The sequence below is a fragment of the Cordyceps fumosorosea genome, assembly GCF_001636725.1.
Source record: "Cordyceps fumosorosea ARSEF 2679 chromosome Unknown scaffold_127, whole genome shotgun sequence".
NCBI lineage: Eukaryota > Fungi > Ascomycota > Sordariomycetes > Hypocreales > Cordycipitaceae > Cordyceps > Cordyceps fumosorosea.
Genome location: NW_017387427.1, coordinates 1 through 11270, shown reverse-complemented (window position 1 = coordinate 11270; position 11270 = coordinate 1). Strand labels below are relative to the sequence as shown.

The window sequence follows — 11270 nt, the reverse complement described above, 5'->3', positions numbered from 1 at the left end:
GGAACTAGATAGTTGAATCAACTTACTAGCGGCCTTTCACACCGAGCGTGAAAGAGAAGACGTCCTGCTTGGAGTGGTTGCGTTCAGTACTCTTGGTGTGAATGACCCTACCAACTCCCACCAGTCGTTCCTCGCCGAACTTTTTTAAAAACATCGGCAGCGTGCGACATGTCAGCGTTTACCTCTGGCAGAGTTCCTGCTTGTGCGTCTGCGAGAAGCATAGATGAGTGCTGGTTCAGCCGATGCGAAGTCCTGGGAGTTGACCCGCACGAGATCCAGGTCGCCGGATTTGGCACATGCGATGGCTACCTGCAGTGGCTGACGTCTCCCACCTAGCGCGTAAACTTTCCATCAGGGCCGATCGTCTCGCGTGGCAGTACCGACCTCTTACGGTCAGTTCTTTTACTGGCTCGGTTCACGCCGTGGACGGTGCGGCTTCCGCTGCTTGGCTGCCTTGATAGGCCGCGTAGAAGTCTTGGCTGGGCGTTTTGCTTGGTATCCGGTTTGCTTGTTCCGGTACTCTTTCAACAACTCCGGGGCGATTTTGCGAATCCTCGACGTTGTCTCCAATGACGTGTTCTCCAGCGCATCGAAACCTGTCCACTGCATCCTACATCGCCCATCCTCTGTTTTCTCAACGACTTGCAGAGGCTCGTACTTTTCAGAACTAGGCTCAGGTCGGGGAGTGGCCTTCCATAGCCCGAGAAGCCCCTCAGGGTTGTCGCGATGCACTTCTATCTCGCGGACCAACTCGGTTCTACCGTTTGATGCGACAAGCTTGAGTTCCAAGGACAGAATGCCTGCTTCCAACCACTTGTAGCCTTTGTACTCCCACTTTTGGCCGTTGTAGTGAGTCGCCCGCCCCGGAACAGGTTTGGCCGATTGTGGTTTCTCGCTTGTGGATGATCCAGGCTCGCTTGGATCAGCAAGTGTATTAGCATCGCTCCGGGATGCTGGTTCGCTCGACGAAATTTGTTCGTTTACCTGTGCTGATCGGTTCGACAACGCAGGTCTGTGCTAGAGAACGTCACCAGTCCCCGCTCGCGCGTGCATAGCATTGCTGGCCCTTGGCTTGAGGCTTCTGTGGCGTCCAAGAGGCATCAATCGCTAGCAACTTCGCCGCGTTGATCTCCTTTTAAATCATTTACGAAGTCTATATTGTTAACACCTCGTGGCATGAAGCCATCATCATAACAGTCATGTTGTATGCTCCTGGCACTGTCCTACGTTCAGCGTGTTCCGATCGTAGCTTCGATCGTCCCGTGAACGTGCGAGAACTACGACAATGGCCTGCCGCCAAACCGGGAGCCATCCGCCTCGGCGCTCTGGCCTACGGCACGGAAACTGCCGGTGGCAACATGAGCAGTTTTTCCCGGGCTTCACTTTGTTTTTTGGTTATTTTTTGGGTATGACGAAATTGCGAGGTCGCTGGGGATACGTGATTGCAGTTTTTCGGGCTACAAAAGTCAGCCTTTATCGCGCATGACCAAGGACCGCAATGGGGTGTGATCGCCCGCACGGAGCTACACTCCCCAGCGAACAGCGCATACAGACGTATTTCTATGGCATGGCGGGCTAGCGGTATTACTATCCCTTTATCCCGAGAAAGGTGCATCAGAAGAGAAAGAGATTATCACGCCTCAAAAAAAGAAAAGAAATTCGTCCATAGGTCAGGTTTCTTTCCTAAAAGAAGCCCCGCTTCTCGATAGCAAGTTCTCCCATTGCCCGCTGTGCTTCGCTGAACGATACCCTAGAGCACTCATACGATTTCATGGGTCGTGCTTTGCAGAGCAACTTTGAAGTCCCTTGGTTGGGCAGGAGATCGCGGAAAAGGACATTGAATGGCAAACATATCTTATCAAGAATTTCCCACGGACAATTACGTCTCGGGATGGCACAGAACTCGACTACAAGCAAACTGTTGAAGCAGCCACCAAAGAGCAGACTAGACTTCACACAGTCCGATGGAGAGGCACCGAAACCGACAACCACGCCATCCGGCCAGGCAAAGCTGCGTACGAGCGATGGCAGCTCTCGCAACAACAGCACAAGCCCACCAAAACCGACGGCCAGGACACGGGAGACGTTGAAACCCACCAAGTGGATGAAGTCGAGATAAAGACTCCAACCCTCGCCGATCCAGGTGGGCGACATGGCCTACTCTACCGATATGGAGAAAGCCATGGCGCTACGCGAGGAGAAACAAGAACGCCGCGACGCATCGGACGACATTCCCAACGCATGGCAACAAGCTGTCAACCCCGGCGAAGGAGATTCCATTTGCAATAACATCTCGACCAAGGAGATGGAGAAAGCTGTCCTACACACGGAAACACAACCTCCGGCTCAGACGGTATCACAACGACGATGCTGCAAGTAGCCTGGCCGACCACTCACGACAATGTACAATGCCTGCCTACAGCTCGGTCAACACCCCAGCGTCTTCAAGACTGCCGAAGTAGTCATGATTCCGAAGCCGAACAAGCGAAACCTCAGCGATGTGTCCACATGGCGCCCCATATCACCTCCTTACCTGCCTCAGCAAAGGACTAGAACGGGTGGTTGCAAGAAGGAATGGCATACGCCGCCATCAAATACGGCATCTATCCCAGCCCGGCCCGAGCACGTAGACATTGTGGTGTCCCTCAACTACGACATGAGAAAGCACTTGTAGCTGGCAGGGTGGCAACTCTCTTCACAAAAGACGTCATGGGCGCTTTCGACGCCATCCTCCGCAACCGCACGATCCTTCGCCTATGGCAGCAGGGGTGGCCGGGCTTCTTGGTCGGATGGATAGCGAGCTTCCTGCTCGACAGACTAGTCAGTGTGCGTTTCCAAGACACTACCACACCAATCGGGAGACTGCGATGCGGCCTCCCACAAGCCAATCTCCCCAATACTTTACATCTTGATTATAGCGGCAATTTATTTCCTGTCCGACGCGGCCCAGAGATACGGATACGCAGACGACACGGCGATGCTCTTTGTTGGAGAGACTCTGGCGAAACTACCGCACAAGCTAACGCCACAATCGCGGCAATGGAAGAGCGGGGGCGAAGCGAAGGCTTCGCCTTTGACGTCAACAAAACAGAAGTGTTACACTTCACAAACCAGAAACGAAGCAGCCAGCCACCCATCCGACACAGGAATCGGACGGTCCGACCGAAACCAGCAATGCGATGGCTGGGCATCTGGTTTGATGCGCGCCTCAACTTCGGTGTTCACGTTTCAAAGTGGGCAGTGAAAGCAAAAGGCGTCGTATACAACCCGCGAGGCATGAGCAACACCGTCCGCGGCATCTCAGCTGCTGTGGCACATAGTACGGCATGGGCAGTGGCCATGCCAACACTCTTCTACAGAGTCGATGTCTGGTATCCGGGAACGGAGAGAGTGGCAAAAGGACATCTTGCAACCATACAAAAGACGCTGACAGCCTGTCGGATGATTTTACCCTCATGGAAAACGACGCCGAAGAACACATTGTGGAAAGAAGCCGGCATCCCGCCAGCAGAATTGGCTGGAGCAGATAGCGGCGCGCAATGCAAACCGCTGGGCGCGCTTGGACACCCAGCACCCGCTTGTCCGCCGCCTTCTGCAGCAGGAACACGAAATCAAGCACGCCCCTCACCCGGTCACGGCACGGCGAACAGCCATGAAAGGCGTCAGGCTCTTCCGCAATGCCGGTCTGACACCAGCGATGGAGCGTCCACGCCTGATTCTCCAACGCTTCTCTGATGCCATCTGGACGGAAAGCAAAGGGAGGCGCCTGACAAAAGAACGTCAGATTGAGCGGATGCAAGCCTGTAGCAGGACCCAGACTGGACTGGTAGTCTATAGCGACGGTTCTAAAACCGAAAGAGACACAGCGGGATGCGGGTATGCTGTCTATCGGCAGCAGCGACTCGTAGCACAAGGGCATGGACAGATAGGTAAGGGCGAAGTGTTCGACGCCGAAATCAGAGGCGCCCTAGAGGGCATCCGTGCTGCAATCGCGCAACGACACCGAAAGGAAAAGATCACCGCCTGCATCGACAACACCTCGGTCATTGACTGCATAGGCACGACAGCACCACCGTCATCACAAATGGCGTTCCGTTTCAGAAGACGGGTGATGCAAACCCTGAGATGATCCGTGTGCGTTGGTGCCCAGTTCATGTCGGGATTGAAGGTAACAGTTGTTTCTGAACGGCAGGTGACGTCAGCAGCTCTGATACAGAGGCTGAAGCTACCAAAAGCAATTATCAAGGGATCAAACGTCACAATGTATCAGTAGTGTTGCAACGCAACAAAAGCAAGCTGCAGGCAGCTTGCTTGTACCTATAAAGAGGTATATCTAATCTCTCTAGATAGAGAAGAAGTACACTTGAAGAATCACATTTTCAACCGTAACGAGCTGGCCGACCAGCTCGCCAGGGAGCCAGGATGCCGGTGGGAGAAAACTCTCCCACAGTATTCTACTGCAAGCGCCACATGCGTAGTCTTCTCGCCATCGCATTCCAGCGATGGTGGGATGCAGTAGACCGAGAAAGCTGCCGCGGGCTGCAATTAAAGGCGGAGCTGAAGAAGCTCCCTGAGCTAACGCTTCAACGACGCCAGCTAGGATATCTCCTAGCCGCGAGGACACACCACAGAGACTTCGCAGACTACCACGAGCGCTTCAAGCACGAAGACGCCGATCTCAACTGCCCATGCGAACACCGGAAGTCTCCAACCCACAGCTTCTACTGCAGGAAGATCTCCCGCAGCCTCAGGCCTCGGCTGAACCCCGAGCCTGAACACGCGATACGGACTTACCTGGGTAGATCTTTCCAGACCTACGTAAAGCTCGCTGACTTCCATTATACGAAGATCAATAAACGATACTAAGGAACGGAAGGCGCTCTTAGCTGGCGAGTAAGAGACGAACCAAACGCCCGAGCAGTGACAACTGCTCGTACAAATTCTGTTAGAATAGGGCACTTGTATACAATTATAGGAACAAAACAAAGGGGTCAAAAGGTATTCCCATGATAACTGCAGAATCAGCCTGCCTCCACCGCCGGCTGAGACCAATACAGTCCACAGCCCCTGAATAAATGGGTCTTCAGCCAGTCCTGGCCAATGAGAGGCCAGCGTTGACTTGGCTGCTTGCGCAGGGGAACACGCGTCAAAGCTCCAGTGGCGCAAAAACAAAGCTGTAAAACAGTACAAGTAGCTATCCGCTGACGGAAGGCACCTACAGAACAAACTGCCAATTGAGAAGAAGCAGTTCTAACTCGATCGGCGCGCAGCTGCTGCTATGGGAGGATGTTCAGGTCAGGAAGCTGGTACGGTTAGCCCCTGGTGAGAACTCCGGACGCGCCTCCCGCCTCCAGACGCGCCCCGTCACGCTAACCGAAACGGCGGCACGTTCATCCGTAGAGCATAGCTAGCACGTCTCTTTGCTTACACTAGAGCTACACCATAGACGTTAAATAGAATGAAATGAAATGAAGTATTCACTTGTTAACATTTGAAGCTCTCCGCTGACGGAACCTCTTCACCAAAAACTACAGTAGAATACATATATTCCACGGAGACAGCTAATAAAAACATGTCAGTATGGGGAAGTCGCAAGGTGGAAATGCAGTTTGGCCTCTGGGCTATACAAACTCCACTCTCTTGGGCGATGACGCCATGGGAACCGTTTGCGGACGCGCAAACCTTATCATTCAACCAGTTGAAGGACCGTAAACAACGCACCGGAAAGCTAATATATTTTTCTGACAAAAACCTGAATGAATCATCTCTTCTCCAATGCAAGATCCAGCATTTTTCTAATTCCTACTCTCTATATTAGTGCAGTACGCAGGCCTTTCATTTTGCCAGGGTCACTGGCGACACCATCGGCATGATATGCCAGCTTGGTACAGCGCTTCTATACCCGGAAAAGGAGTCCATCTTTGAAGTAGAAGAAGAAAAGCACCCATGGAGGCCACAGTACAACAAAAAGCTCGATAAGCCGTTACTGAGAATATGGGATTGCTTCTCAGGCAGTCAACCAACTGCGGCGAACTTCATGATGGCGCGGGACACCAAGATGCGCCTCGACAATGCATCGGTGCGGAAGACTACCTTGACAAAGCATCTGGACCATAAAGTATGGGCTCCAGGTCCCTACATATTCTTTACCTCGTCACCATCGGCTATTGATGAAATAGCCGGGATGATAACCAATCCCAAAAGGCCAGGAAAGAAGACGCTGACAGCAATCAACCCTAACATACGAGTGAAGGATGGGTTGCCGGTTTTACCTGTCTTGGACGAAATGGAGCATTGCGACATTGAAGATCCCTACCATTACGGAAAGGCAATATATGCCGACCACTACGTTTGCCTCTGGCAGGTCACACCCCCGGAGATAGTGGACCACTGGGACTGGGAAAGGATCAGCGGCGACGAGAACTGGTACGAGAAAGTTCTACCAGCTTTCGCAAAGCACGAGAAGCATAAGCACCAGTGTGATGCTGCATTAAGCTCCGCTTTAGATAAGTTGTCGCGTAGGCATCTCGCATACGTTGATGTGCATGCTTCAGTCGAGCTAACATGCGATTAGTGCATAATCATGAGGACGCCTCGTTCAGGGAGGCCAGTATTGAGGAAGAAGTTGATGTAAGTGGAGAATTAGAAGAGTTTAATGGCAACAACATAGAAGAACGTGAGTACGTGGGTGATGCTGGCAGTGTCTAACCACTGCGTGTTCGCAGGAGTCTTCTGTGGGATGAGACCGTAGAAGCAATGCAGGAACGGCAACTAGACAAGTGAAGCTGGGCTCCTATGTCTGTTTGAGTTTAGCAGGCAAAAGGAGTAAAGCTAATCTGAGTAACTGTTTTGCTCATGCTATGTACCAATAAATAAAATGCTGTCAGTAGGGCAAGCTATGAACTTTGTTCATTTCGTGCAGCCATCAGCATATACAATGAATAATCGTGCACGGATGTTTGCCAGGTCAGGACAGGCACGTGTTGCAGGGCTGCCATGTCTTACCGTGCTGGACATTCTTACGCATGTGCAGGCACCCGTTTCAGTCTTTCCTGCTCAGCACGCATGCCTCAATAGCTGCGGCTGTTCTGCGATGCCTTCATTGCATGCCTCGCCATATAGCCATGCCCCGCCTCTAATCGTGTTGTTACAAAGTCGCATACTGCAGGATCGCATAGGCATATATAGCCGGCGCAGTGTGCTAGTGCCTCGATATTCTCGCAGGGTGTTCTTCTGTTTGGTCGCCACCTTTTCAGCTCTTCCTTCTCTCGTAGGGCATATGGCAATAGCAGATCTACCGTCGTGCACAGCTCGTCGCCTTTAAACCAGTGCAACTTCCTCCTAAGGTGGTCTTCCCATGCCTTGAGACCGCCGGGCGCAAGGCAGGTGCCGCACTTCTTGTAGACTACCACACGGTGCTCCGCGTTATACAGGACATCGGGGGCACCCATCGCGCATAGGACACGTTGCCACCGTCTCCTTCTTCCTGTCACTCTTAGGTAGAGGGGAGGCGACAATAGAGAAGCAGCACCGGTCCTTCTACATCGACTACCTAACACATACATAGAACTACGGTAGAGGATAAAGTACAATAAAACGAATAGCAATCACACTACCCCATCCCATGTGCTACTATGGAGATCTGGATGAGAATGTTTCAGGTCTTTGGCACTGCCTCCAGGGTTAGACAGAACGGTGCCACCGTACACAATCACGACTGTCCTTTGCCGTTCGTACGTACAAATATGGTGGGCAAGATGTGGCCTGCCTGCATGCCTGCCTTTTTCTCCTCAAACCAGCCAACTACGCTCATCCCTTTCATGCGAAATCATTGTTCATCCCCTCCAACAACCCCTAGATACCAAGTCCGTCACCGTTGTGTCACACTGCCACCAAATTACGCTGCTAGAGGTACCTGCGCACCAGAAAATGGCCAAGCCTTTTCATTTTGACGCAAAAAAGCGACACTCCTCTTTGCTAGGCCCTGACGGGTTTCAAAACCCGTCCCATTGTTTGACTGGAACGCATACGAAAGAGAATATGGGATGGAAAAAGCCGTTCATTGATTGATCGTGCGCCAGAACGCATATAATAGCCAGCTTATACATGTATATTTGCACTCTGGCAACTCGCTGAAGCTGGCCGCGTAGCTTGCTCTGCCTAGGTACGTGTATCTGGCCAAGAACGAGTTAGGCACTATCACTGAGGTTGAGGAAGGTGGTGAGGGTTGATATGTAGATCAAGGGGCATAGGTAGAGTCGAGGCTTTCGCGATCAGCGCGCTTGCGCTTGGGTTTGCCTTTGTCAGTGATTGTAGGCAGGAGTTGAGAACTAGTGGAATCGTTGTCGTCGTCAGTGTCGTCATCGTTGTCATCGTCATTGTCATCGTCATTGTCATCGTCATTGTCATCGTCATTGTCATCGTCATGTAAGTTATCGTGGGTACTATATGAATTGAGAAGAGGCGAGGGAGGCGGATGGTTGTACATGCGTAAAGAAGAGTATGAGTTGCAGAAACGAGAACCTCGGTGGCTGGGTTTGAGCAGGCAGAACCAGCGGGTTGAAGCCATGTAAATACACGTTTCTGCGGGATACTTGTCAGCCAAGGCTTGACGGTCTGCATTGGACTTTGCGTCGTGAAAGGCGTGGTATTGGGCGCCAGCATGAAAGTGGATGAAGCAGGAGAAGACACTGCAATGGGCCACTAGAATGATGCTGAGGGTCGAGTTAGGGGGTCAGGTTGACGGGGAAGGGCGGGAAGACTGTACTGGGTTTGCATATAGGGAGGGTTGGCGCGCATGGCGGTTACAGCCTCCACAAGATACTGGGCCAGAGTTTCATTTGTAATGACAGGGTTGATGTCGGCGGTGGTTGGGTCGTATGCAACACTCGTAGAGGCTATTTTGGATTCACGGATGGCGATGGAGGGGTTTGCGATGAACCAGCCGTCGGGTTGCCTTTCGTAGCGGGCGAGACCTCCGTCGTCCCAACTTGTGATAGTTGCGGGGCCAATTCGTGCGGTGTAGCGTACTGAGTTCAGCCGTGCGCGTATTTCGGCGTCGGGGTCCTGCTGTTGGAGGCAGTAGAGAGCATAGCGATCGGTCATATAGGCCAGGTGGTTGGTGAGGGATTCCGGAACGTTGCAAAGATTGATAAACGCGTCTTCATCAAGTTCGTAGTCGGCCGAGTATTCAGAGGAGGAGGGTGGCATTGGTGGGGAAGAGGAGTCTGTTTGAATGGCGGTTAAGGTGTTGACGTAGTATTGCGAAAGCTTGGAGGAGTTCTGGGGACGGAAGGTGTAGGACTTGGTGAGTGGTGGGTGGCCTGGACGAATGCACTCGGCCAGGGTGGTCCAGAATTCGGCACAGGGCATGTCGTCGAGCTCAGTACGGGACTTTCGAAGAAGGCTTTTCATACTGATGTGCTGCATGACGTAGTCAAGTCTATCCTGGTGAAGGTGCTGAGGCGAGTGAGCTGGATGGCAGCGGGGACATGCGGCGGCATGATCGTTGGCGAAGATTGGTAGGATCTCGGGGTCGTTACTCTGGTTGCGGACGACAAGCCGTAGATAGGGAAGATGGGCAGCTTTGCAATTGCTAGCGGACGCCTGCAGGTCCTTGTCGGTGAGGTCTCCGTACTCCCGCTGGAAGCGAGGGAAGTCTTCGTGGAAACGGGCGGTGTATATGGTTGCGACCATTTTGGGAGGGGGGTAAGGGCTACGCAGGTTGTTTGAAGGAACCTTGACCTGGTGGGGTGAGTTTTCGGAGTGTGATTAATGGATATTTGGCGGGGAAGTTCAAGCGTCGCTTACATCAGCGAGATTATGACGAGGGTAAAGTGGAGCCGTGTTGACAACGCGGTCTGAGCGGAAACTTGCGACCTCCATCTACATGGCTCAGCAGAGGTTACATCTAGAAGCGACCGAATAGCCTTGAGAGACGAAAAAGAAGACACAATGGACTCGGGAATCAGTAAGAACACGTAGTGATGGCAATGCGAGAAATACTGACGGTGGGGCAGCGGGCACGACAACGGAACCGACGACAGGGCGTAAACGGGTACGTGCAGACGATGACGACGACCTGACATCCCGGATAGGAGGTTTAGCGGCCAAGCAAGGGTTGCTTAGAGAAGACGATTGCGACGGCGGTGTCCAGTCAGAGCGACCAAAAAGGCGGCGAATTACGCGGTCTGCGGTGGTAACGCCAAACACGTTCAAGACATCCAGTCGGCTGGAAGAGACGAGGAGGCAACGGCAGGGACCGACCTATGTGCGGGTAGAAGGTACAAGTGTGCTGGGCCGCCGAGGAGGGGAGGAAGAGGATGACGACAATCTGGTGATCAAACGATTGCGTGAATCCGTGGTTCCATCGAAGCAGGCAGCGGTCAAGGGCTGGATGGTCAACAATGGACTGCGTTCGAGAGGGCAAGCATTGATGCACTGGCGGCACAACTGAAGAAGAGCTCGGGCTAATGGACCAGACAGGATATATAAAAACGGGGTCCTACGGAAGGGTATTCGTGTGACGGCGGAGGGAGATTTGGTGTGGGGGCTACAGGCGAAGACGGTATCGCACGTGGCGCAGTTGGAGGTAGGGGGGATTTTCGAGGCGAAAGGAAAGGGTTGCGTAGCATACTTGCGGATGGATACGGTGGCGCAGAAGACGAGTTTGGGGGGAAAGGAGAAAAGGGAGGACGGGGACGTTGATGACGATTGCTACCTTGGGTGGGTGTTTCTTGGGCTAAGTCAGCTGCTGCACAAGCAGGCCCAAGTCAAGGCCACGGCTAAGAGAGAGCAGAGGGCTGGACGGCATGAGGTTTACCTGGTAGTGGTGCCGCGGAACGGGTGTGCTGTGATACGATTGTATTCCGGAAGTGTGCCGCAAGAGATGTTGGACATGGCTGAGGGGAAGAAGGAAAGGGAAAACTTGCGGCTTCAGGTGCTTCGAGGGTTCGGGTCGTCAGCACCCGACCCTAACACTACGTTACGGTCGGGTATCGCTGGAACGCGTGAACGCGGCGTGAGTGGGTTACGCATCGAGTACGAAGAGATAGACTTAGCAGACGCGTCAGCGGCAAGACTCTTTCGAGGATTTTTTCTAAAGCATGGTGTTTTAGCTAGGAACCCCTGCCAACCGCTATTTCTAGCATGAATCAATTTAGCTTTTCTACATCATGTAATCGATATCTTGTATTCTAACTGTATACTTTGAATGAACATGACTTTACATCAAAAGTGCAGGTTCGCAGCAAATGTGTCTCGAGTTCTGG

The 11270-nt window shown here is 52.7% G+C and overlaps 3 protein-coding genes across 3 annotated transcripts; 1 reads left to right on the top strand and 2 right to left on the bottom strand.

Moving 5' to 3' along the window:
- Nucleotides 1-2152: 2152 nt before the first annotated feature.
- Nucleotides 2153-2674, top strand: ISF_09992 (hypothetical protein; the record flags this gene model as incomplete). The annotated part of the gene is made up of 2 exons (XM_018853591.1): nucleotides 2153-2353; nucleotides 2423-2674. 2 exons carry the CDS (start codon nucleotides 2153-2155, stop codon nucleotides 2672-2674), a joined length of 453 nt encoding a protein of 150 aa, XP_018699223.1.
- Nucleotides 2675-8239: 5565 nt separating this feature from the next.
- ISF_09991 (hypothetical protein) lies at nucleotides 8240-8488 on the bottom strand (the record flags this gene model as incomplete). Its single annotated transcript, XM_018853590.1, has 1 exon — nucleotides 8240-8488. The coding sequence occupies one exon, from the start codon at nucleotides 8486-8488 to the stop codon at nucleotides 8240-8242; it is 249 nt and encodes an 82-aa protein (XP_018699222.1).
- A 215-nt stretch (nucleotides 8489-8703) lies between these two features.
- Nucleotides 8704-9696, bottom strand: ISF_09990 (hypothetical protein; the record flags this gene model as incomplete). Its single annotated transcript, XM_018853589.1, has 1 exon — nucleotides 8704-9696. The coding sequence occupies one exon, from the start codon at nucleotides 9694-9696 to the stop codon at nucleotides 8704-8706; it is 993 nt and encodes a 330-aa protein (XP_018699221.1).
- Between the last annotated feature and the right edge of the window lie 1574 nt (nucleotides 9697-11270).